This window comes from Haliotis rufescens, unplaced genomic scaffold (genome assembly GCF_023055435.1).
Source record: "Haliotis rufescens isolate VD_foot unplaced genomic scaffold, xgHalRufe1.0.p SCAF_3, whole genome shotgun sequence".
Lineage (NCBI taxonomy): Eukaryota > Metazoa > Mollusca > Gastropoda > Lepetellida > Haliotidae > Haliotis > Haliotis rufescens.
The window spans coordinates 57,791,921-57,819,323 of NW_025964001.1; the positions used below are offsets into that span (position 1 = coordinate 57,791,921).

Below are 27,403 nucleotides of genomic sequence, written 5' to 3' on the forward strand. Positions count from 1 at the left end.
TTGAAAACGTGTTCACGATGTCAACTGTATGGCTGCACGAGGCATTGCTGTTAAACACTGTTAAAGAGTGGATGGACTTCATATAAATTTTGTCTGCATCATCTACGTATCAACAACACGATATACACGTTTACATCAAAATAGACCTGAACACATGTAATGTGTTTGTTTGGACTAGTGGATTTTAAATTTGTGAAAATATTTCTGCATTTCATCGCAATTATACACTGTTGGACCCACTTGTTTCTGTTCTGTGATTTAAAGTTTGACCTTAACCTCCTTTAGTTTTTAAGTACATACACGAGGCACACTTACATTCAGTCTAAGGGTTACTGCATTACGTGACTGACCACCACCGTGGAACTACGCAGTGGAACTACGCAGTGTCTGCAGGATACATACAACACGCAGGTATTGTGTTAGACCGTGGCTTGCTTCTGTCAACGCATGTAGTATATTAAAGAAACGCCACGCCACTGACTGTAACACGTCCGGCGCCCGCGGCTTGCTTCTGTCAACGCATGTTTTATATTAAAGATACGCCACTCCAATCACTGTAACACGTCCGGCGCTCGTGGCTTGCTTCTGCCAACGCATGTTTTATATTAGGGGGGTCATAGTACTACGGGTCAGGTCCAAATACTATGGGGTTCTAAATACTTCTTTACACCGGCGCTCGAGGCCTGCTTCTGCCAATGCAAGCAGTATATTACAGATACCACACGCCGAAAACCGTAATTCATCCGGCTTGTTTCTATAAACATGCAGGAAATTCAAAAAATGCATCTTGTGTGTCTCTCTTAACTGCATTTGCTTCCTCGAAACAAATGTTATGATAACATGTTTGGTGCGTCCCTTTGGTGTGTTAACGTTCAATGTCTGCAAATGAAAAATGTAACACGTCCAACGTCCGGCTTGTTTTGTCAGCACGCAGTATGTGAAGAAATGCAACCTACCTTTTCTTTCTGTTCATTGTTTCCTGTGTCTAATCTTAAAAACTGTTTAGTACTTTCTTCTAATATGTTTTAGCACATCTTCTTTCCATGTTTTGTCCATCTTCCCGAGGCAAGTGAGTTAACTGACTCTAAAAGTCCAGTCTCCACCATTGCCAATCTAGGCAGGAATTCCTGGGCTCGATCGTAGCGCCAAGTGTGGTTATTACGAGTTATGTCCCTTCTAAGCCTCTCCTAAAGACCAATCAGATTCCACCTCTCGTATCACTTGCATTTGTTCCAAACAAAAAGGCGGCGCCCAGTCAAGACAATCTGCTCGATAATCAAGATCTATATTGTGATAAAAGAGTGCTTACATCGCGAAGTGCATCAAATCACGTGAGTACCTTGATTAAAAAGATGAAAAGACTTGGAAAATATCTGTTGACAACGAGTTGGCGGTGCATATGTTTTGCAAATCGCCCGAAATCTGCACCACAGTTTACGGACCGGATTTCAATTTCGTTGCACGATTTTGATTGGACTAGCAAACACCCGTTAGTCCACCCAAAATGTAACTCCATAATACCAGCCTAGTTTGGCAAGGGTGGAAACTGGACTTTCATCGTCAGTTAACTCTCTTAACCTTTGTCATGTCATTATGTTGTTTTCAGGTGTTTTTGTATATTGTCTTGTTGCTTGCATGTGTTTTGTTATATTGTCATGTTGTTTTCAGGTGTTTTTGTATATTGTCTTGTTGCTTGCATGTGTTTTGGTGTGCTGTCATGTTGTTTTCAGGTGTTTTTGTATATTGTCTTGTTGCTTGCAGGTGTTTTGTTATGCTGTCATGTTGTTTTCAGGTGTTTTTGTATATTGTCTTGTTGCTTGCAGGTGTTTTGTTATGCTGTCATGTTGTTTTCAGGTGTTTTTGTATATTGTCTTGTTGCTTGCAGGTGTTTTGTTATGCTGTCATGTTGTTTTCAGGTGTTTTTGTATATTGTCTTGTTGCTTGCAGGTGTTTTGTTATGTTGTCATGTTGTTTTCAGGTGTTTTGTATATTGTCTTGTTGCTTGCAGGTGTTTTGGTATGTTGTCATGTTGTTTTCAGGTGTTTTTGTATATTGTCTTGTTGCTTGCAGGTGTTTTGGTATGTTGTCATGTTGTTTTCAGGTGTTTTTGTATATTGTCTTGTTGCTTGCAGGTGTTTTGGTATGCTGTCATGTTGTTTTCAGGTGTTTTTCTGTATTGTCTTGTTGCTTGCAGGTGCTTTGTTGCGTTGTCATGTTGTTTTCAGGTGTTTTTGTATATTGTCTTGTTGCTTGCAAGTGTTTTGGTGTGCTGTCATGTTGTTTTCAGGTGTTTTGTATATTGTCTTGTTGCTTGCAGGTGTTTGGTTATGTTGTCATGTTGTTTTCAGGTGTTTTTGTATATTGTCTTGTTGCTTGCAGGTGTTTTGTTATGTTGTCATGTTGTTTTCAGGTGTTTTGTATATTGTCTTGTTGCTTGCAAGTGTTTTGTTATGCTGTCATGTTGTTTTCAGGTGTTTTGTATATTGTCTTGTTGCTTGCAAGTGTTTTGTTATGCTGTCATGTTGTTTTCAGGTGTTTTTGTATATTGTCTTGTTGCTTGCAAGTGTTTTGGTATGCTGTCATGTTGTTTTCAGGTGTTTTGTATATTGTCTTGTTGCTTGCAGGTGTTTGGTTATGTTGTCATGTTGTTTTCAGGTGTTTTTTTATATTGTCTTGTTGCTTGCAGGTGTTTTGGTATGTTGTCATGTTGTTTTCAGGTGTTTTGTATATTGTCTTGTTGCTTGCAGGTGTTTTGGTATGTTGTCATGTTGTTTTCAGGTGTTTTTGTATATTGTCTTGTTGCTTGCAGGTGTTTTTGGTATGTTGTCATGTTGTTTTCAGGTGTTTTTGTATATTGTCTTGTTGCTTGCAAGTGTTTTGTTATGCTGTCATGTTGTTTTCAGGTGTTTTTCTGTATTGTCTTGTTGCTTGCAGCTGCTTTGTTGCGTTGTCATGTTGTTCTCAGGTGTTTTTGTATATTGTCTTGTTGCTTGCAAGTGTTTTGGTGTGCTGTCATGTTGTTTTCAGGTGTTTTGTATATTGTCTTGTTGCTTGCAGGTGTTTGGTTATGTTGTCATGTTGTTTTCAGGTGTTTTTGTATATTGTCTTGTTGCTTGCAGGTGTTTTGGTATGTTGTCATGTTGTTTTCATGTGTTTTTGTATATTGTCTTGTTGCTTGCAAGTGTTTTGTTATGCTGTCATGTTGTTTTCAGGTGTTTTTTGTATATTGTCTTGTTGCTTGCCGGTGTTTTGGTATGTTGTCATGTTGTTTTCATGTGTTTTTGTATATTGTCTTGTTGCTTGCAGGTGTTTTGTTATGTTGTCATGTTGTTTTCATGTGTTTTTGTATATTGTCTTGTTGCTTGCAGGTGTTTTGGTATGTTGTCATGTTGTTTTCATGTGTTTTTGTATATTGTCTTGTTGCTTGCAGGTGTTTTGGTATGTTGTCATGTTGTTTTCAGGTGTTTTTGTATATTGTCTTGTTGCTTGCAGGTGTTTTGTTATGCTGTCATGTTGCTTGCAGGTGTTTGGTTATGTTGTCATGTTGCTTGCATGTGTTTTGGTATGTTGTCATGTTGTTTTCAGGTGTTTTTGTATATTGTCTTGTTGCTTGCATGTGTTTTGGTATGCTGTCATGTTGTTTTAAGGTGTTTTTGTATATTGTCTTGTTGCTTGCATGTGTTTTGGTATGCTGTCATGTCGTTTTCAGGTGCTTTTGTATATTGTCTTGTTGCTTGCAAGTGTTTTGGTGTGCTGTCATGTTGTTTTCAGGTGTTTTGTATATTGTCTTGTTGCTTGCAGGTGTTTGGTTATGTTGTCATGTTGTTTTCAGGTGTTTTTGTATATTGTCTTGTTGCTTGCAGGTGTTTTGTTATGTTGTCATGTTGTTTTCAGGTGTTTTGTATATTGTCTTGTTGCTTGCAAGTGTTTTGTTATGCTGTCATGTTGTTTTCAGGTGTTTTGTATATTGTCTTGTTGCTTGCAAGTGTTTTGTTATGCTGTCATGTTGTTTTCAGGTGTTTTTGTATATTGTCTTGTTGCTTGCAAGTGTTTTGGTATGCTGTCATGTTGTTTTCAGGTGTTTTGTATATTGTCTTGTTGCTTGCAGGTGTTTGGTTATGTTGTCATGTTGTTTTCAGGTGTTTTTTTATATTGTCTTGTTGCTTGCAGGTGTTTTGGTATGTTGTCATGTTGTTTTCAGGTGTTTTGTATATTGTCTTGTTGCTTGCAGGTGTTTTGGTATGTTGTCATGTTGTTTTCAGGTGTTTTTGTATATTGTCTTGTTGCTTGCAGGTGTTTTTGGTATGTTGTCATGTTGTTTTCAGGTGTTTTTGTATATTGTCTTGTTGCTTGCAAGTGTTTTGTTATGCTGTCATGTTGTTTTCAGGTGTTTTTCTGTATTGTCTTGTTGCTTGCAGCTGCTTTGTTGCGTTGTCATGTTGTTCTCAGGTGTTTTTGTATATTGTCTTGTTGCTTGCAAGTGTTTTGGTGTGCTGTCATGTTGTTTTCAGGTGTTTTGTATATTGTCTTGTTGCTTGCAGGTGTTTGGTTATGTTGTCATGTTGTTTTCAGGTGTTTTTGTATATTGTCTTGTTGCTTGCAGGTGTTTTGGTATGTTGTCATGTTGTTTTCATGTGTTTTTGTATATTGTCTTGTTGCTTGCAAGTGTTTTGTTATGCTGTCATGTTGTTTTCAGGTGTTTTTTGTATATTGTCTTGTTGCTTGCCGGTGTTTTGGTATGTTGTCATGTTGTTTTCATGTGTTTTTGTATATTGTCTTGTTGCTTGCAGGTGTTTTGTTATGTTGTCATGTTGTTTTCATGTGTTTTTGTATATTGTCTTGTTGCTTGCAGGTGTTTTGGTATGTTGTCATGTTGTTTTCATGTGTTTTTGTATATTGTCTTGTTGCTTGCAGGTGTTTTGGTATGTTGTCATGTTGTTTTCAGGTGTTTTTGTATATTGTCTTGTTGCTTGCAGGTGTTTTGTTATGCTGTCATGTTGCTTGCAGGTGTTTGGTTATGTTGTCATGTTGCTTGCATGTGTTTTGGTATGTTGTCATGTTGTTTTCAGGTGTTTTTGTATATTGTCTTGTTGCTTGCATGTGTTTTGGTATGCTGTCATGTTGTTTTAAGGTGTTTTTGTATATTGTCTTGTTGCTTGCATGTGTTTTGGTATGCTGTCATGTCGTTTTCAGGTGCTTTTGTATATTGTCTTGTAGCTTGCAGGTGTTTTGGTATGCTGTCATGTTGTTTTCAGGTGTTTTTGTATATTGTCTTGTAGCTTGCAGGTGTTTTGGCATGCTGTCATGTTGTTCTCAGGTGTTTTTGTATATTGTCTTGTTGCTTGCATGTGTTTTGTTATGTTGTCATGTTGTTCTCAGGTGTTTTTGTATATTGTCTTGTTGCTTGCATGTGTTTTGGTATGTTGTGATGTTGTTTTCAGGTGTTTTTGTATATTGTCTTGTTGCTTGCAGGTGTTTTGGTATGTTGTCATGTTGTTTTCAGGTGTTTTTGTATATTGTCTTGTTGCTTGCAGGTGTTTTGGTATGTTGTCATGTTGTTTTCAGGTGTTTTTGTATATTGTCTTGTTGTTTTCAGGTGTTTTGGTGTGCTGTCATGTTGTTTTCAGGTGTTTTTGTATATTGTCTTGTTGCTTGCAGGTGTTTTGGTATGTTGTCATGTTGTTTTCAGGTGTTTTTGTATATTGTCTTGTTGCTTGCATGTGTTTTGTTATGTTGTCATGTTGTTTTCAGGTGTTTTTGTATATTGTCTTGTTGCTTGCAAGTGTTTTGGTGTGCTGTCATGTTGTTTTCAGGTGTTTTTGTATATTGTCTTGTTGCTTGCAAGTGTTTTGGTGTGCTGTCATGTTGTTTTCAGGTGTTTTTGTATATTGTCTTGTTGCTTGCATGTGTTTTGGTATGTTGTCATGTTGTTTTCAGGTGTTTTTGTATATTGTCTTGTTGCTTGCAAGTGTTTTGGTGTGCTGTCATGTTGTTTTCAGGTGTTTTTGTATATTGTCTTGTTGCTTGCAAGTGTTTTGGTGTGCTGTCATGTTGTTTTCAGGTGTTTTTGTATATTGTCTTGTTGCTTGCAAGTGTTTTGGTGTGCTGTCATGTTGTTTTCAGGTGTTTTTGTATATTGTCTTGTTGCTTGCAGGTGTTTTGGTATGTTGTCATGTTGTTTTCAGGTGTTTTTGTATATTGTCTTGTTGCTTGCATGTGTTTTGGTATGTTGTCATGTTGTTTTCAGGTGTTTTTGTATATTGTCTTGTTGCTTGCAAGTGTTTTGTTGCGTTGTCATGTTGTTTTCAGGTGTTTTTGTATATTGTCTTGTTGCTTGCAGGTGTTTTGGTATGTTGTCATGTTGTTTTCAGGTGTTTTTGTATATTGTCTTGTTGCTTGCAAGTGTTTTGGTGTGCTGTCATGTTGTTTTCAGGTGTTTTTGTATATTGTCTTGTTGCTTGCAAGTGTTTTGGTGTGCTGTCATGTTGTTTTCAGGTGTTTTTGTATATTGTCTTGTTGCTTGCATGTGTTTTGTTATGTTGTCATGTTGTTTTCAGGTGTTTTTGTATATTGTCTTGTTGCTTGCAGGTGTTTTGGTATGTTGTCATGTTGTTTTCAGGTGTTTTTGTATATTGTCTTGTTGCTTGCAGGTGTTTTGGTATGTTGTCATGTTGTTTTCAGGTGTTTTTGTATATTGTCTTGTTGCTTGCAGGTGTTTTGGTATGTTGTCATGTTGTTTTCAGGTGTTTTTGTATATTGTCTTGTTGCTTGCAGGTGTTTTGGTATGCTGTCATGTTGTTTTCAGGTGTTTTTCTGTATTGTCTTGTTGCTTGCAGGTGCTTTGTTGCGTTGTCATGTTGTTCTCAGGTGTTTTTGTATATTGTCTTGTTGCTTGCAAGTGTTTTGGTGTGCTGTCATGTTGTTTTCAGGTGTTTTGTATATTGTCTTGTTGCTTGCAGGTTTTTGGTTATGTTGTCATGTTGTTTTCAGGTGTTTTTGTATATTGTCTTGTTGCTTGCAGGTGTTTTGGTATGTTGTCATGTTGTTTTCAGGTGTTTTGTATATTGTCTTGTTGCTTGCAGGTGTTTTGGTATGTTGTCATGTTGTTTTCAGGTGTTTTTGTATATTGTCTTGTTGCTTGCAGGTGTTTTGGTATGTTGTCATGTTGTTTTCAGGTGTTTTTGTATATTGTCTTGTTGCTTGCAGGTGTTTTGGTATGCTGTCATGTTGTTTTCAGGTGTTTTTCTGTATTGTCTTGTTGCTTGCAGGTGCTTTGTTGCGTTGTCATGTTGTTCTCAGGTGTTTTTGTATATTGTCTTGTTGCTTGCAAGTGTTTTGGTGTGCTGTCATGTTGTTTTCAGGTGTTTTGTATATTGTCTTGTTGCTTGCAGGTGTTTGGTTATGTTGTCATGTTGTTTTCAGGTGTTTTTGTATATTGTCTTGTTGCTTGCAAGTGTTTTGTTATGCTGTCATGTTGTTTTCAGGTGTTTTTCTGTATTGTCTTGTTGCTTGCAGCTGCTTTGTTGCGTTGTCATGTTGTTCTCAGGTGTTTTTGTATATTGTCTTGTTGCTTGCAAGTGTTTTGGTGTGCTGTCATGTTGTTTTCAGGTGTTTTGTATATTGTCTTGTTGCTTGCAAGTGTTTTGGTATGCTGTCATGTTGTTTTCAGGTGTTTTGTATATTGTCTTGTTGCTTGCAGGTGTTTGGTTATGTTGTCATGTTGTTTTCAGGTGTTTTTTTATATTGTCTTGTTGCTTGCAGGTGTTTTGGTATGTTGTCATGTTGTTTTCAGGTGTTTTGTATATTGTCTTGTTGCTTGCAGGTGTTTTGGTATGTTGTCATGTTGTTTTCAGGTGTTTTTGTATATTGTCTTGTTGCTTGCAGGTGTTTTTGGTATGTTGTCATGTTGTTTTCAGGTGTTTTTGTATATTGTCTTGTTGCTTGCAAGTGTTTTGTTATGCTGTCATGTTGTTTTCAGGTGTTTTTCTGTATTGTCTTGTTGCTTGCAGCTGCTTTGTTGCGTTGTCATGTTGTTCTCAGGTGTTTTTGTATATTGTCTTGTTGCTTGCAAGTGTTTTGGTGTGCTGTCATGTTGTTTTCAGGTGTTTTGTATATTGTCTTGTTGCTTGCAGGTGTTTGGTTATGTTGTCATGTTGTTTTCAGGTGTTTTTGTATATTGTCTTGTTGCTTGCAGGTGTTTTGGTATGTTGTCATGTTGTTTTCATGTGTTTTTGTATATTGTCTTGTTGCTTGCAAGTGTTTTGTTATGCTGTCATGTTGTTTTCAGGTGTTTTTTGTATATTGTCTTGTTGCTTGCCGGTGTTTTGGTATGTTGTCATGTTGTTTTCATGTGTTTTTGTATATTGTCTTGTTGCTTGCAGGTGTTTTGTTATGTTGTCATGTTGTTTTCATGTGTTTTTGTATATTGTCTTGTTGCTTGCAGGTGTTTTGGTATGTTGTCATGTTGTTTTCATGTGTTTTTGTATATTGTCTTGTTGCTTGCAGGTGTTTTGGTATGTTGTCATGTTGTTTTCAGGTGTTTTTGTATATTGTCTTGTTGCTTGCAGGTGTTTTGTTATGCTGTCATGTTGCTTGCAGGTGTTTGGTTATGTTGTCATGTTGCTTGCATGTGTTTTGGTATGTTGTCATGTTGTTTTCAGGTGTTTTTGTATATTGTCTTGTTGCTTGCATGTGTTTTGGTATGCTGTCATGTTGTTTTAAGGTGTTTTTGTATATTGTCTTGTTGCTTGCATGTGTTTTGGTATGCTGTCATGTCGTTTTCAGGTGCTTTTGTATATTGTCTTGTAGCTTGCAGGTGTTTTGGTATGCTGTCATGTTGTTTTCAGGTGTTTTTGTATATTGTCTTGTAGCTTGCAGGTGTTTTGGCATGCTGTCATGTTGTTCTCAGGTGTTTTTGTATATTGTCTTGTTGCTTGCATGTGTTTTGTTATGTTGTCATGTTGTTCTCAGGTGTTTTTGTATATTGTCTTGTTGCTTGCATGTGTTTTGGTATGTTGTGATGTTGTTTTCAGGTGTTTTTGTATATTGTCTTGTTGCTTGCAGGTGTTTTGGTATGTTGTCATGTTGTTTTCAGGTGTTTTTGTATATTGTCTTGTTGCTTGCAGGTGTTTTGGTATGTTGTCATGTTGTTTTCAGGTGTTTTTGTATATTGTCTTGTTGTTTTCAGGTGTTTTGGTGTGCTGTCATGTTGTTTTCAGGTGTTTTTGTATATTGTCTTGTTGCTTGCAGGTGTTTTGGTATGTTGTCATGTTGTTTTCAGGTGTTTTTGTATATTGTCTTGTTGCTTGCATGTGTTTTGTTATGTTGTCATGTTGTTTTCAGGTGTTTTTGTATATTGTCTTGTTGCTTGCAAGTGTTTTGGTGTGCTGTCATGTTGTTTTCAGGTGTTTTTGTATATTGTCTTGTTGCTTGCAAGTGTTTTGGTGTGCTGTCATGTTGTTTTCAGGTGTTTTTGTATATTGTCTTGTTGCTTGCATGTGTTTTGGTATGTTGTCATGTTGTTTTCAGGTGTTTTTGTATATTGTCTTGTTGCTTGCAAGTGTTTTGGTGTGCTGTCATGTTGTTTTCAGGTGTTTTTGTATATTGTCTTGTTGCTTGCAAGTGTTTTGGTGTGCTGTCATGTTGTTTTCAGGTGTTTTTGTATATTGTCTTGTTGCTTGCAAGTGTTTTGGTGTGCTGTCATGTTGTTTTCAGGTGTTTTTGTATATTGTCTTGTTGCTTGCAGGTGTTTTGGTATGTTGTCATGTTGTTTTCAGGTGTTTTTGTATATTGTCTTGTTGCTTGCATGTGTTTTGGTATGTTGTCATGTTGTTTTCAGGTGTTTTTGTATATTGTCTTGTTGCTTGCAAGTGTTTTGTTGCGTTGTCATGTTGTTTTCAGGTGTTTTTGTATATTGTCTTGTTGCTTGCAGGTGTTTTGGTATGTTGTCATGTTGTTTTCAGGTGTTTTTGTATATTGTCTTGTTGCTTGCAAGTGTTTTGGTGTGCTGTCATGTTGTTTTCAGGTGTTTTTGTATATTGTCTTGTTGCTTGCAAGTGTTTTGGTGTGCTGTCATGTTGTTTTCAGGTGTTTTTGTATATTGTCTTGTTGCTTGCATGTGTTTTGTTATGTTGTCATGTTGTTTTCAGGTGTTTTTGTATATTGTCTTGTTGCTTGCAGGTGTTTTGGTATGTTGTCATGTTGTTTTCAGGTGTTTTTGTATATTGTCTTGTTGCTTGCAGGTGTTTTGGTATGTTGTCATGTTGTTTTCAGGTGTTTTTGTATATTGTCTTGTTGCTTGCAGGTGTTTTGGTATGTTGTCATGTTGTTTTCAGGTGTTTTTGTATATTGTCTTGTTGCTTGCAGGTGTTTTGGTATGCTGTCATGTTGTTTTCAGGTGTTTTTCTGTATTGTCTTGTTGCTTGCAGGTGCTTTGTTGCGTTGTCATGTTGTTCTCAGGTGTTTTTGTATATTGTCTTGTTGCTTGCAAGTGTTTTGGTGTGCTGTCATGTTGTTTTCAGGTGTTTTGTATATTGTCTTGTTGCTTGCAGGTTTTTGGTTATGTTGTCATGTTGTTTTCAGGTGTTTTTGTATATTGTCTTGTTGCTTGCAGGTGTTTTGGTATGTTGTCATGTTGTTTTCAGGTGTTTTGTATATTGTCTTGTTGCTTGCAGGTGTTTTGGTATGTTGTCATGTTGTTTTCAGGTGTTTTTGTATATTGTCTTGTTGCTTGCAGGTGTTTTGGTATGTTGTCATGTTGTTTTCAGGTGTTTTTGTATATTGTCTTGTTGCTTGCAGGTGTTTTGGTATGCTGTCATGTTGTTTTCAGGTGTTTTTCTGTATTGTCTTGTTGCTTGCAGGTGCTTTGTTGCGTTGTCATGTTGTTCTCAGGTGTTTTTGTATATTGTCTTGTTGCTTGCAAGTGTTTTGGTGTGCTGTCATGTTGTTTTCAGGTGTTTTGTATATTGTCTTGTTGCTTGCAGGTGTTTGGTTATGTTGTCATGTTGTTTTCAGGTGTTTTTGTATATTGTCTTGTTGCTTGCAAGTGTTTTGTTATGCTGTCATGTTGTTTTCAGGTGTTTTTCTGTATTGTCTTGTTGCTTGCAGCTGCTTTGTTGCGTTGTCATGTTGTTCTCAGGTGTTTTTGTATATTGTCTTGTTGCTTGCAAGTGTTTTGGTGTGCTGTCATGTTGTTTTCAGGTGTTTTGTATATTGTCTTGTTGCTTGCAGGTGTTTGGTTATGTTGTCATGTTGTTTTCAGGTGTTTTTGTATATTGTCTTGTTGCTTGCAGGTGTTTTGGTATGTTGTCATGTTGTTTTCATGTGTTTTTGTATATTGTCTTGTTGCTTGCAAGTGTTTTGTTATGCTGTCATGTTGTTTTCAGGTGTTTTTTGTATATTGTCTTGTTGCTTGCCGGTGTTTTGGTATGTTGTCATGTTGTTTTCATGTGTTTTTGTATATTGTCTTGTTGCTTGCAGGTGTTTTGTTATGTTGTCATGTTGTTTTCATGTGTTTTTGTATATTGTCTTGTTGCTTGCAGGTGTTTTGGTATGTTGTCATGTTGTTTTCATGTGTTTTTGTATATTGTCTTGTTGCTTGCAGGTGTTTTGGTATGTTGTCATGTTGTTTTCAGGTGTTTTTGTATATTGTCTTGTTGCTTGCAGGTGTTTTGTTATGCTGTCATGTTGCTTGCAGGTGTTTGGTTATGTTGTCATGTTGCTTGCATGTGTTTTGGTATGTTGTCATGTTGTTTTCAGGTGTTTTTGTATATTGTCTTGTTGCTTGCATGTGTTTTGGTATGCTGTCATGTTGTTTTAAGGTGTTTTTGTATATTGTCTTGTTGCTTGCATGTGTTTTGGTATGCTGTCATGTCGTTTTCAGGTGCTTTTGTATATTGTCTTGTAGCTTGCAGGTGTTTTGGTATGCTGTCATGTTGTTTTCAGGTGTTTTTGTATATTGTCTTGTAGCTTGCAGGTGTTTTGGCATGCTGTCATGTTGTTCTCAGGTGTTTTTGTATATTGTCTTGTTGCTTGCATGTGTTTTGTTATGTTGTCATGTTGTTCTCAGGTGTTTTTGTATATTGTCTTGTTGCTTGCATGTGTTTTGGTATGTTGTGATGTTGTTTTCAGGTGTTTTTGTATATTGTCTTGTTGCTTGCAGGTGTTTTGGTATGTTGTCATGTTGTTTTCAGGTGTTTTTGTATATTGTCTTGTTGCTTGCAGGTGTTTTGGTATGTTGTCATGTTGTTTTCAGGTGTTTTTGTATATTGTCTTGTTGTTTTCAGGTGTTTTGGTGTGCTGTCATGTTGTTTTCAGGTGTTTTTGTATATTGTCTTGTTGCTTGCAGGTGTTTTGGTATGTTGTCATGTTGTTTTCAGGTGTTTTTGTATATTGTCTTGTTGCTTGCATGTGTTTTGTTATGTTGTCATGTTGTTTTCAGGTGTTTTTGTATATTGTCTTGTTGCTTGCAAGTGTTTTGGTGTGCTGTCATGTTGTTTTCAGGTGTTTTTGTATATTGTCTTGTTGCTTGCAAGTGTTTTGGTGTGCTGTCATGTTGTTTTCAGGTGTTTTTGTATATTGTCTTGTTGCTTGCATGTGTTTTGGTATGTTGTCATGTTGTTTTCAGGTGTTTTTGTATATTGTCTTGTTGCTTGCAAGTGTTTTGGTGTGCTGTCATGTTGTTTTCAGGTGTTTTTGTATATTGTCTTGTTGCTTGCAAGTGTTTTGGTGTGCTGTCATGTTGTTTTCAGGTGTTTTTGTATATTGTCTTGTTGCTTGCAAGTGTTTTGGTGTGCTGTCATGTTGTTTTCAGGTGTTTTTGTATATTGTCTTGTTGCTTGCAGGTGTTTTGGTATGTTGTCATGTTGTTTTCAGGTGTTTTTGTATATTGTCTTGTTGCTTGCATGTGTTTTGGTATGTTGTCATGTTGTTTTCAGGTGTTTTTGTATATTGTCTTGTTGCTTGCAAGTGTTTTGTTGCGTTGTCATGTTGTTTTCAGGTGTTTTTGTATATTGTCTTGTTGCTTGCAGGTGTTTTGGTATGTTGTCATGTTGTTTTCAGGTGTTTTTGTATATTGTCTTGTTGCTTGCAAGTGTTTTGGTGTGCTGTCATGTTGTTTTCAGGTGTTTTTGTATATTGTCTTGTTGCTTGCAAGTGTTTTGGTGTGCTGTCATGTTGTTTTCAGGTGTTTTTGTATATTGTCTTGTTGCTTGCATGTGTTTTGTTATGTTGTCATGTTGTTTTCAGGTGTTTTTGTATATTGTCTTGTTGCTTGCAGGTGTTTTGGTATGTTGTCATGTTGTTTTCAGGTGTTTTTGTATATTGTCTTGTTGCTTGCAGGTGTTTTGGTATGTTGTCATGTTGTTTTCAGGTGTTTTTGTATATTGTCTTGTTGCTTGCAGGTGTTTTGGTATGTTGTCATGTTGTTTTCAGGTGTTTTTGTATATTGTCTTGTTGCTTGCAGGTGTTTTGGTATGCTGTCATGTTGTTTTCAGGTGTTTTTCTGTATTGTCTTGTTGCTTGCAGGTGCTTTGTTGCGTTGTCATGTTGTTCTCAGGTGTTTTTGTATATTGTCTTGTTGCTTGCAAGTGTTTTGGTGTGCTGTCATGTTGTTTTCAGGTGTTTTGTATATTGTCTTGTTGCTTGCAGGTTTTTGGTTATGTTGTCATGTTGTTTTCAGGTGTTTTTGTATATTGTCTTGTTGCTTGCAGGTGTTTTGGTATGTTGTCATGTTGTTTTCAGGTGTTTTGTATATTGTCTTGTTGCTTGCAGGTGTTTTGGTATGTTGTCATGTTGTTTTCAGGTGTTTTTGTATATTGTCTTGTTGCTTGCAGGTGTTTTGGTATGTTGTCATGTTGTTTTCAGGTGTTTTTGTATATTGTCTTGTTGCTTGCAGGTGTTTTGGTATGCTGTCATGTTGTTTTCAGGTGTTTTTCTGTATTGTCTTGTTGCTTGCAGGTGCTTTGTTGCGTTGTCATGTTGTTCTCAGGTGTTTTTGTATATTGTCTTGTTGCTTGCAAGTGTTTTGGTGTGCTGTCATGTTGTTTTCAGGTGTTTTGTATATTGTCTTGTTGCTTGCAGGTGTTTGGTTATGTTGTCATGTTGTTTTCAGGTGTTTTTGTATATTGTCTTGTTGCTTGCAAGTGTTTTGGTGTGCTGTCATGTTGTTTTCAGGTGTTTTTGTATATTGTCTTGTTGCTTGCAGGTGTTTTGTTATGTTGTCATGTTGTTTTCAGGTGTTTTGTATATTGTCTTGTTGCTTGCAAGTGTTTTGGTATGCTGTCATGTTGTTTTCAGGTGTTTTGTATATTGTCTTGTTGCTTGCAAGTGTTTTGTTATGCTGTCATGTTGTTTTCAGGTGTTTTTGTATATTGTCTTGTTGCTTGCAAGTGTTTTGGTATGCTGTCATGTTGTTTTCAGGTGTTTTGTATATTGTCTTGTTGCTTGCAGGTGTTTGGTTATGTTGTCATGTTGTTTTCAGGTGTTTTTGTATATTGTCTTGTTGCTTGCAGGTGTTTTGTTATGTTGTCATGTTGTTTTCAGGTGTTTTGTATATTGTCTTGTTGCTTGCAGGTGTTTTGGTATGTTGTCATGTTGTTTTCAGATGTTTTTGTATATTGTCTTGTTGCTTGCAGGTGTTTTTGGTATGTTGTCATGTTGTTTTCAGGTGTTTTTGTATATTGTCTTGTTGCTTGCAAGTGTTTTGGTATGCTGTCATGTTGTTTTCAGGTGTTTTTCTGTATTGTCTTGTTGCTTGCAGGTGCTTTGTTGCGTTGTCATGTTGTTCTCAGGTGTTTTTGTATATTGTCTTGTTGCTTGCAAGTGTTTTGGTGTACTGTCATGTTGTTTTCAGGTGTTTTGTATATTGTCTTGTTGCTTGCAAGTGTTTGGTTATGTTGTCATGTTGTTTTCAGGTGTTTTTGTATATTGTCTTGTTGCTTGCAGGTGTTTGGTTATGTTGTCATGTTGTTTTCAGGTGTTTTTGTATATTGTCTTGTTGCTTGCAAGTGTTTTGGTGTGCTGTCATGTTGTTTTCATGTGTTTTTGTATATTGTCTCGTTCCTTGCAGGTGTTTTGTTATGTTGTCATGTTGTTTTCAGGTGTTTTGTATATTGTCTTGTTGCTTGCAAGTGTTTTGGTATGCTGTCATGTTGTTTTCAGGTGTTTTGTATATTGTCTTGTTGCTTGCAAGTGTTTTGTTATGCTGTCATGTTGTTTTCAGGTGTTTTTGTATATTGTCTTGTTGCTTGCAAGTGTTTTGGTATGCTGTCATGTTGTTTTCAGGTGTTTTGTATATTGTCTTGTTGCTTGCATGTGTTTGGTTATGTTGTCATGTTGTTTTCAGGTGTTTTTGTATATTGTCTTGTTGCTTGCAGGTGTTTTGTTATGTTGTCATGTTGTTTTCAGGTGTTTTGTATATTGTCTTGTTGCTTGCAGGTGTTTTGGTATGTTGTCATGTTGTTTTCAGATGTTTTTGTATATTGTCTTGTTGCTTGCAGGTGTTTTTGGTATGTTGTCATGTTGTTTTCAGGTGTTTTTGTATATTGTCTTGTTGCTTGCAAGTGTTTTGGTATGCTGTCATGTTGTTTTCAGGTGTTTTTCTGTATTGTCTTGTTGCTTGCAGGTGCTTTGTTGCGTTGTCATGTTGTTCTCAGGTGTTTTTGTATATTGTCTTGTTGCTTGCAAGTGTTTTGGTGTGCTGTCATGTTGTTTTCAGGTGTTTTGTATATTGTCTTGTTGCTTGCAAGTGTTTGGTTATGTTGTCATGTTGTTTTCAGGTGTTTTTGTATATTGTCTTGTTGCTTGCAGGTGTTTTGTTATGTTGTCATGTTGTTTTCAGGTGTTTTGTATATTGTCTTGTTGCTTGCAAGTGTTTTGTTATGCTGTCATGTTGTTTTCAGGTGTTTTTGTATATTGTCTTGTTGCTTGCAAGTGTTTTGGTGTGCTGTCATGTTGTTTTCAGGTGTTTTTGTATATTGTCTTGTTGCTTGCATGTGTTTTGTTGCGTTGTCATGTTGTTTTCAGGTGTTTTTGTATATTGTCTTGTTGCTTGCAAGTGTTTTGTTGCGTTGTCATGTTGTTTTCAGGTGTTTGGGTATGTTGTTATGTTGCTTGCAGGTGTTTTGTTCTCGGGTTCGATTCCCGACATGGGTACAATGTGTGAAGCCCATTTATGGTGTCCCCTCGCCGTGATATTGCTGGAATACAATGTATTTCTAAAAGCGGCGTAAAACCATACTTACTCAATATTTATTATATATATTATATTATATATACAGCAGTATCAATATATCTGCCAATGAACATTGAATAACAACTCTGTTATCACCACAACGTGATTATCATTCTAAGAAATGCGATCGTGGGCTGGCACACTATCTACAACACGACACACTGACAGATGCTCCTGACTCCTGTGATTGAAGTGATCACGACTGTTATCAGTTATCCTAAACAGAGCATCACGCTGGTCACATGTCCAGCTCGCGCACTGTGGGAAACTTACCTATGTATTCCGTAAGTAAACGAAACCTTTTACAGCATTAGAGAATACACACTTCGGGCTTTCCTCCCACATTAAGCTGACACGCCGCGATATAACTGGAATACTGTTAAAAGCGGCGTTAAACCCAACTCACTCACTGTACTCGAAATCATAGTAGAAAACACATTGTGTCTCTTATCTATTAATAAATAATTGTAGAAATCGATCTTATGTGTGAAATGTACAATTTAGTGTTATTTTCTTTGGAATCCCTCGCCTATTTATAAAATATATTTATGTGATTTTCGGATTATAAACAGGTTTCTATATTCTACTATTTGAAAGAAGGAAGGAACATCTAATCAACATTTACAAATAGTCTCCTGTATCCACACGTGTGAGAAAATATGCGAGGATCATTATTCTTCATTAACTGTTTAATAGAATGTCTTTTTATGAATGGTGATTTAAGCAGGACCCGGTCGGGACTCGGAGAAAGTAGCTTATCATAAATTATCAGTGGCTTGTGGCCTATCTAACGAACAGAAACGAGTGCAGGTCATATCTTCTGATTTAGATATGACAATATCAAGTATTGGTCTGTCTGTCGCCCTTTCGGATCTCTATTCTCTAGTTTTACAAGTTATTTGTCCTTACAGGTTTTGTGTTAAAACATGCAAACAAATAAATCATGCATGTATTCTAACTGGTGTGTACTTATATTCAGTATGATTTAAGCAAAGGGCTTAATGAATATGCATGGTTCACCAAGTATTTCTGTGTCATGTACGTAGACTAACGTAGGGAGTATGCCTGTTTATCTACCACCCATCCCTCGGCAGGTGTGTTATGTACGAAGACTAACGTAGGGAGTATGCCTGTTTATCTACCACCCATCCCTCGGCAGGGTACATTTTACATTTTATTTGTGTATCTTGAAGTGGTGCTTATGGAGCAGTTGGTGTGAAATATATCCCCAACAGTATTACATCTTACGAATCACTATCTCTCCACCCCGAAAAGCTACCTGGCTTCACGGTGACAGTGCTGTTTACAAATGACATGAACCCGGGGAACAATCCCTGTCTGTAGTTATGGCCAACATGTCAACAATGAAAATGCCATTGTTAAGTATGGGGCGGTCGGGTAGCCTAGTAAAACAAATGATTGTGGGTTCGAATCCCGGTTCGCCCCGATTATGTTTCTAGGTTTGTCAGCACCATACCCGTGCTCGTGGGTTTCACCGAAGTGGTAAACGTCTGAGACCTGCATCACTTTGGGCTTTCCTCCCACATTAAGCTGACACGCCGTGATATAACTGGAATACGGTTAAAGGCGGCGTTAAACCCAACTCACCCACTCACTATTATTTGGAGTTTGAGCATCTGCTGAGGTTCAACTGAGACTTTGCTATGTTTATCTATTTTTTACATCAATCTTGTTGCATGGTACAGACACTAAATTACTGTAAGTGCCCTTACTAAAACGAATGGTTATTTTTGTGTGTTTCAGACAGTCGTCAAAGGCCCTGTCGCCTACTTGGCTTGGGTAACAACTTCATATTTGTGTCACCTCTCAACGAAATGTTTCTTGACAACCTCACAAAGACATTTTCCCTGGATCCCCGGCCTTGTCTGGGCGTGTCTTGCTGCATCATCACAGATGGGTCTCTGTCTCCTGATGATGAAACAGGCTGTCCAAAACAACGCCCCTACCAGCGGTGTAAGGCGCCACCTGCCGGCACTCGGCCACCTCGTCGGGACACTCTGTAGTAACTGTAGCATGACATTCTTAGAGGCTTCCTCAACCATTGCCATCAGACTCATGGAACCTATCACAACTGCCCTTTTAGATGCATTGGTATACAGAACATCACTTCCAGTGTCGGTGCAAACCAGCCTACCATTGGTCGTGATTGGGTGTATCATTTTCTCTGGTCAGTCCTTTAAAAACATCGATCACCTGTCGGGGATAATATTTGCACTTATGTCAAATTTAGGTTTTGGTTTGAGGAACATTGCCATAAAAAATAAAGGCGAATGTGAAATTAAAGTGCGTTCACGCAACGCACTGATCTTCAGTTTCTTAGCATGGACGTCAGTGGCCATTTTGGATATTCATAAACTCGGACCTGGTATGCATGTTGTGTTCCTTCTTTCGTCATCAACAGAGTTTCACGTGTTGTACTCGTCCCTGTCGACGTGTGTGGTGCTTAAGGAGGTGTCAGTTATCACACATGCCGTCCTTAACAATCTGAAGCGGCTCCTCGTGGTGATGTTTCTAGTGTTGGCTGGATCGAGGTCCCTGTCGCTCTCAAACCTTGGAGGACTTACTTTAGCAGTTTTGGGCCTTGGAATATATACTATGGGGAAGGATACCTCAACAGGTTTAAGAGTTGAAACAGGTAAGACATTGTGAGAACACACCAGTCATGGAAGATCATATTTGCCAGTGTACTATAGTTAATTATGCCTCAAAGTGAGATTGACCAATCAGAGAGCAGAACTACTAACCCCATATGAGCCCGTATACCGTCAATAAAAATCCAAGATGGCTGTTACTGTCTTCATATGACACCGTGTACCGTCAGTGACAGCCATCTTGGATTTTCCAACACCCACCTCACATATATGACATGAAACGTCTGGTACCGAAATTCATAATTCGGTACTGTTTTGTGTTTTAATATCATTAATTTGATGTGCAAGGACATTAATATGTTTTTAGATCACGTTCGTGACTTTATTGATAATGATTATAGTTACAATTGTCAACAAGGTTTGGCCTCTAAGGTCTGAAGAGTAGTCTCCCCTTGACCCTTAACGTCAACGGTTGTAATGAAAGTGTCACGTTTTCGTTTTGACAAGACCTGTACGATATGGATTATCAGATAGTGTAAACTTTTCGTGTCTTTAGTTGACGCCTCGCCCAATACTTCTGCGAACCTAATATGACACCGTATACGGCAACTAAAGACACCATAACTAATAATATAGCTCCGATAGAGAATACCGTCCCGGGTCATTATGCCTTGTATTGGAAATGGACCCCTAATGCTAACAAAAAAAACATTAAACAATCCTCGTGCAGGATTCTATCTTGTAAAGGAAACGATTAAGTACCAGAGAAAGGTCAGCGTCTGTAATAATTGCGATTTCATAACATAAAAAATCATTTTTAATATGAGGTGAGGTGAAATTGGGTTTAACGTCGCGTCCAAGATTATTGCACTTATATAGCGACGTGCATGCACTTGTATGTGTGTGTGTGGCTGCTTGTACTTGTCCGGACTGATGCCGATTTATAGTGCTAGCTCACTGAGATACCATGCCGCAGTTTAACATGAATACCCCACTCAGACACAGTATACTGACTCCGAGCCGACCAGTCCTTGTTTTAGCCCCTTAATGCCGAGCGCCAGACAGGGTAACAACAAGTACAATCTTTTAACGTCTTTTTGTATGACGCGGCCCAGGATCGAACCCTGCACCTTCCGCTCTACCACAAGACCACGGAGGCGGTCATTTTTTTTTACATTTTTTTTTTAATATGAAGATAGCATGTCAATGGTTAATATTTACTTCATTATAAAGAACTGTTTTAACGTCTCTTTTTTTTTATTGGCACTTTCAGGTCTCAAGTATCGAAAGCAAATACTGTTTCTTCTACTGGCACTAAGTTGCGGAGTATACACAACACTAAGTCTTTCGGTTCAACCAGACAAACGGGAGCCTTATGAAAAGCTAAAAATAAACACCTCTCATTGGATGTCTGTCCTCAACAGGCTAGACAACATCACTCACGTCCGTCCAAACAAACAACCATCTCCAAAGGCTTTCCGAACCTACCAGAAATGGAATTTAGTGGATCATCCTAACAAGACAGATTTCTACCTACCTTTCTTAAACAAAAGCAATGATCTTATCACTGAGATGCAACGTGTGCAGGTCAACATATTCCAAACTCTTCTAAGAAATTATAAATATGCATTTCTGTTTGACATTAACGCCTTTGAGAACAAAGGAGACCCTGCCATAACCGTCGGCGAAGTTTATCTCCTGAGACGGCTGGGCATTCATCTCGTATACTACTGTAACACGTGTGTGTGTGAGGAAAGTGGGGTCCTGGATAAAGCCCTCTCGTTAAGCAGAAACTACAGTAGAGAGAACACAGTTGTGTTGCTGCACGGAGGAGGCAATCTCATTGGCTATTTACAAAACGACGTTCTTCGGGACCAGATTCTAAGCCGTTTTTATGAGCATTTTAACATTTTGATGTTCCCACAAAGTATATGGCTAAAAGGAGGTCACCTACCCGCGCACAGAATGGTGTATGTGAAAGAAATTTACCAAAAGTATCCAAATATTACATTCCTTTTAAGAGACAGGAAGTCCTTTGCTATAGGACGAGAACTATTTCCGAGGCAAACGCTGTTCTTAGTGCCAGACATCGTGTTTCAAATAGGATCTATCCCTAGGTTTATGTCTCCAATATACGACATACTGTGGCTCCGACGGGCTGATGATGAAACACCCAACTACACCATCCCGTCCTTAATGGGGCCTTACACTGTACACGTGGCAGACTGGACATCATTCATATCACCTAAAGGCGAGACGTCCATGGAGAATGCCTTTCTTCACACCAGTACTGGCGCCATGTTTCTTCAGAGAGGGCGAGTGGTCATTACTGACCGTCTGCACGGACATATCCTCTCCACTCTGTGCGGAATCCCCCACGTCATGCTGGACAATCCTGCGCGAAAGCTGACGTCATTTCACGAGACCTGGACGAAAGGCTTGACCACAGCGTTGATGGCCACATCCAGTGAACAGGCATTGAAGCTAGCTGTTGATATTCTGGAAAAACGAAACCATTCTCTGCCCGGACTCATAGCTTATAACGACGTGAGAGAACATTTACCTTGAAGAACTACTAGAAAGGAAGAAACATAGTATTTCACTATCGGTCCGAGAAGAACAGACTAGTCAAAACAGAAATGCAGCACATTATTCGAGCAGAGGCCATATATCGGTAATCATATGTACATGAAACATACTAAACACATACGTTAGACATCCTTCAGACATTAATCAGACGTAAACTAGACATATACGTAAGACATCCTTCAGACAACTATTAGACATAAGCTATACATCTACATTATACAGCCTTCAGACAATTATCAGACATCAGCTATACACATACGTTATACAGCCTTCACACAATTATCAGACATAAGCTATACATATACGTTAGGCATCCTTCAGACAATTATTAAACAAAAGCTATACACATACGTTAGGCATCCTTCAGACAATTGTTAAACAAAAACTGTACATCTACATTATACATCCTCCAGGCGATTATCAGACAAAAGCTACACATCTACATTAAACATCCTCCAGACAATTGTTAAACAAAAGCTACACATCTACATTATACATCCTCCAGGCGGTTATCAGACAAAAGCTACACATCTACATTAAACATCCTCCAGACAATTGTTTAACAAAAGCTGTACATCTACATTATACATACTCCAGACAATTATCAGACATAAGCTATACACATGCGTTAGACATCCTTCAGGCGATTATCAGATAAAAGCTATACACATACGTTAGACATCCTTCAGACAATTTTTAGGCGTAAACTAGACACGTACGTATACATCCTTCAGACAATTATTAGACATAAGCTTTTCATATGCATTATACATCCTCCAGACGATTATTAGGGGTAAACTTGACACATACATTGGACATCCTTCAGACAATAATTAGACGTAAGCTATACACATACGTTAGACATCCTTCAGAAAAAAGTGTGTGTGTGTGTGTGTGTGTGTGCGTGCGTGCGTGCGTGCGTGCAACATCACGATTGTAAAGTGTTCTGTAGGACTTGTGCTAGCCTCTGATACTGGCATCGTATACACCTGGTGTAACAATGATTCGTTATTCATGACAGTTATTAATCCAGACAATTTGAGTTGAGGACGCCATCGCCCATATAATAGGTTTTTACTGTATATGAAATAATAGTTATTATCACATCGGCTACCACAACATCTAGGATCGTCTTTGAAACCTTTCCAATATAAACTATCCTTTAACACATTATCACCATGCCTTACCTAGATTTTCCTTCTCAAAACATTTGATAAATACACCAGGGCATGTGTGTTTCTTGGGTGTTAGCTGTCCTTGAAAATATATCATATAAGAGCTGGCTTGTAGGTTGTATAAGAACCAATTGTGTATGTCAATATATCTCTGAGATATGTATTATTTCATTATGATGCATTTTGTGAAACAGGGTCAATTTACGTTTTCTTCCAAAAATATTCTAGAGGCTCCTATCACGATTGTAAAGTGTTCTGTGGGACTTGTGCTTGCTTCATATACTGTTATAGTTATAGATTCATGATGAGTAAATTAATATGGTTTCATCTCGCATCAACAATTGTTTCAGTTGTCTGCAGCAAAACATGAATAATAGATTAATATCATTTTACCTATTTTCGGCATTTCTAAAGTTACTCCCATAGTTGCCTTTAATTTGTTGTAATCATCCCAAGATTACTCTTACGTTACAGACTGTAACTTGCTTCTAATGAATGGATGGTTTAATAATTGTAATATATCGTTAATGTTCAACACCATTTACAGCAAAACATGTGGCAATGAAGATGGAGGCCAAATGTAAGAAACAAAATTCGCTTGAATTGGTTACCACAAAGCTGCGTAGTTCAAAGAAAACTGCTACAGCTGTCTTCAAAAACACAAGATGAGGTACAAATTATGATATTATCAGAGTTGGTCTAAATAGATCTTCAATAATTTATATTCATGTAGGTATACATCTAGATGACACGTGAGCAGTTCAGATATTAAAAGTTCGTTACAAACATTTACACTGCCAATTGTGTATGTCAATATTTCTCTGAAATATGTGTTATTTGATTATGATGCATTTTGTGAAACAGGGGCAATTTACGTTTTCTTCCAAAAATATTCTAGAGGCTCCCATCACGATTGTAAAGTGTTCTGTGGGACTTGTGATTGCTTCTGATACTGGCATCGTATACACCTGGTCTGAAATAACCTTGGTCTTTTTATAGACGTCTTGCACTTTTGGAGATCTTCTGCAATATTATGTTAAATGGATTGTAAAGGCGTCCAGTATATGCGGGGTTTAATGTACACAGGAGTATTACGTCATTGTTCTGTCACTTAACTATGATTGAATGTACGAGATTACCTGTATGCCTTGTAAATCAAGCTATATGTAACATAACACCACAATTAAACTATTCAACAAGAACCTTGCACTATCGTTAAGTCAGTCCTCCCTTCGCCAAAATTATTTGATTTGCAGATTTTGCTTTTCGACAGTTAGCTCCCCAAGTAATCCGACATGGTTATATTATAATGAGAATCCATGGGGGAGAACTATTATGGGTCGGGTGGTCAATTTCCGCAGACTCGGCCTGGATCGTTGCTTGTGTTTTCAGGTACTGGCTTTTTGGGTCCAGACTCAATTTACATACCTGATATCACTTCGTACTTTCCGATAAGCTGAGTTCAAATGGGGTTAAAGATATTATTGTATTCATCTGTCTAAGTGTGTACACGTATGTGTGTTGCTGCTTGTAGTAGCCCAGAGGTATGCCAGTTTGACAGTGCTCGCCCACTGTGATACCATGCGTGGTTAAATATGAGTGAGTGAGTTGGGTTTAACGCCGCTTTTAACATTATTCCAGTTATATCACGGCGTGTCAGCTTAATGTGGGAGGAAAGCCCGAAGTGATGCAGGCCTCAGACGTTTACCACTTCGGTGAAACCCTCGAGCATGGGTATTGTGCTGACAAACCTAGAAACATAATCGGGGCGAACCGGGATTCGAACCCACAATCATAGGTTTCTGGCGTGTCCAAGGGACACAACTCTGCACAGCGAATCGCGGCGCCTTAGACGACTGGGCCACCCGTGCCCCCGGTTTAATATGAATGCCATTCAGACACATTATACTGAGTTAGAAATATGGCCAATATATAAAGACATTGCACTTTACGGGTAGATGCTCTGTCCACTAGACCACGGAGGATGTGTTTAAAATAAAAGTCAACCTCATGTTACTGTTTAATTGTGATGTCTCTTTATGGAAATGGTTTGTGTTTGTTCTCTTCAAACGTAATGTAAAAACATGTTAATGAAGCTAAGGATCCATAGACTTTACTTTGTTACAACAAAATACCAAAGACATAATCACACATACTGACAAGATACCCCAATTATCATCTGTTTAATGTTCAATCTATCTCAGTACTATGCTCATTCCTTCTGAGGTCTAGATGGGGGCACGAGTGGCATAAGACATAGACATAAGCTATTCATATACATTATACATCCTCCAGACGATTATTAGGCCTAAACTAGACACATGCGTTATACATCCTCCAGTGTGTGTGTGTGTGTGTGTGTGTGTGTGTGTGTGTGTGTGTGTGTGTGTGTGTGTGTGTGTGTGTGTGTGTGTGTGTGCTTGTACTAGTTCGGTCTAATGCCGATTTTATAGTGCTAGTCAACAGATATATCATGCCACAGCTTAACATGAACCCCACCCAGACACATTATCCTGACTCCGAGCCGACCAGTCCTTGTTTTAGCCCCTTAATGCCGAGCGCCAGGCAGGGTAACAGCAAGTACCATCTTTTAACGTCTTTTAGTACGACGCGGTCGGGGATCGAACCCCGGATCTTCCGCTCTCCGCGGACGCACTACCACTAGACCACGGAGACTATCTAGAAATAGGACGTTCGGCATTGTCTTTGGGTATAAACTCATTGGTGACACATTATTGAACAAATGACTTTGCATGTGTTTGTGACGATGGCCTTGGTTGGGGCAGGATATGCTCACCTTTTGTCGACCACCGGGTTTGTTTGTTTCCTTGTTGTTTAACGCCGCACTCAGCTATATTCCAGCTATATGACGGCGGTCTGTCAAATAATCGAGTCTGGACCAGACAATCCAGTGATTGACATCATGAGCATCGATCTACGCAATTGGGATCGATGACATGTATCAACCAAGTCAGCGAGCCTGACCACCCGATCCCGTTAGTCGCCTTTTACGACAAGCATAGTTGCCTTTTATAGCAAGTATGGGTTGCTGAAGAACTATTCTACCCCGGAATCTTTACGGGTCTCGATCACCTGGTATCATCACTATTTGATAGTGATTCATAACACTTTGCTCATGATAGAGTCGGAATCGTACAACCTAATTGGAATCGTACAACATCACGATTGTAAAGTGTTCTGGGGGACTTGTGCTAGCCTCTGATACTGGCATCATATTCACCTGGTGTAACAATGATTCGTTATTCATGACAGTTATTAATCCAGACAATTTGAGTTGAGGACGCCATCGCCCATATAACAGGTTTTTACTGTATATGAAATAATAGTTATTATCACATCGGCTGCCACAACATCTAGGATCGTCTTTGAAACCTTTCCAATATAAACTATCCTTTAACACATTATCACCATGCCTTACCTAGATTTTCCTTCTCAAAACATTTGATAAATACACCAGGGCATGTGTGTTTCTTGGGTGTTGGCTGTCCTTGAAAATATATCATATAAGAGCTGGCTTGTAGGTTGTATAAGAACCAATTGTGTATGTCAATATATCTCTGAGATATGTATTATTTGATTATGATGCATTTTGTGAAACAGGGTCAATTTACGTTTTCTTCCAAAAATATTCTAGAGGCTCCTATCACAATTGTAAAGTGTTCTGTGGGACTTGTGCTTGCTTCATATACTGTTATAGTTATAGATTCATGATGAGTAAATTAATATGGTTTCATCTCGCATCATCAATTGTTTCAGTTGTCTGCAGCAAAACATGAATAATAGATTAATATAAGTTTACCTATTTTCGGCATTTCTAAAGTTACTCCCATAGTTGCCTTTAATTTGTTGCAATCATCCCAAGATGACTCTTACGTTACAGGCTGTAACTTGCTTCTAATGAATGGATGGTTTAATAATTGTAATATATCGTTAATGTTCAACACCATTTACAGTAAACATGTGGCAATGAAGATGTATGCCAAATGTAAGAAACAAAATTCGTTTGAATTGGTTACCACAAAGCAGCTTAGTTCAAAGAAAACTGCTACAACTGTCTTCAAAAACACAAGATGAGGTACAAATTATGATATTATCAGAGTTGTTCAAATAGATCTTCAATATTTTATATTCATGTAGGTATACATCTAGGTGACACGGGAGCAGTTCAGATATTAAAAGTTCGTTACAAACATGCACACTGTCGTTGACAGAGTACACACCGACCTACACAGTGAGTTCGATATAGCCGTATGTGTTATAAGCATGTCCATCAACTATATATATCAAGTTTACATGATGAAATATACAGCAAATGGCCGGGACAAAAAATCAGTTTGTTATATCCGTCCGTTCGTTATAAGTGTGTTCGTAATAATAAACGTAGTTTACTGTACCTTTTTTCATAAAAAATAAAGCATGCGGTGTTTATCATTAAAAAACAACATCTATCATACAACATAACAATATATCATATAAATAATTATTGAATCCATTATTTAGATATATAGCAAGAAGAACATGCATGAATGAACGAACGAACGAACGAACGAATGAATGAATGGACGCATTTTATAACAAACAACAACACACTTGATTATTGACTTACTTTTAAAACAAACAATATGCACCAAAGTTTCAAGACATTTCCGGCTAAATACCCCAGTGAGAGACTAAATGCCGTTCACATAATGTATCCCTATTGGGATTTCAACTAAGATAGAACAGTAAGTATTTTTTGCCAGAGATTGCCAATTTCAGATCAATTAATTTATATA

General features: G+C 37.9%; 2 protein-coding genes across 2 annotated transcripts in view; both read left to right on the forward strand.

The window, feature by feature from the left end:
* The first annotated feature begins 358 nt into the window (after positions 1-358).
* Positions 359-27,403, forward strand: part of LOC124126789 — a 172,404-nt gene continuing 145,359 nt past the window's right edge. The window contains exon 1 of the mRNA XM_048403138.1: positions 359-411. The gene's annotated coding sequence lies outside the window, so the exon portion shown is untranslated. The remainder of the gene's footprint in view (positions 412-27,403) is intronic.
* On the forward strand, positions 16,401-21,474 carry LOC125384302. Its single transcript, XM_048403137.1, has 3 exons — positions 16,401-16,515; positions 17,996-18,887; positions 20,117-21,474. The coding sequence occupies exons 1-3, from the start codon at positions 16,474-16,476 to the stop codon at positions 21,409-21,411; spliced, it is 2,229 nt and encodes a 742-aa protein (XP_048259094.1). The 5' UTR covers positions 16,401-16,473; the 3' UTR covers positions 21,412-21,474.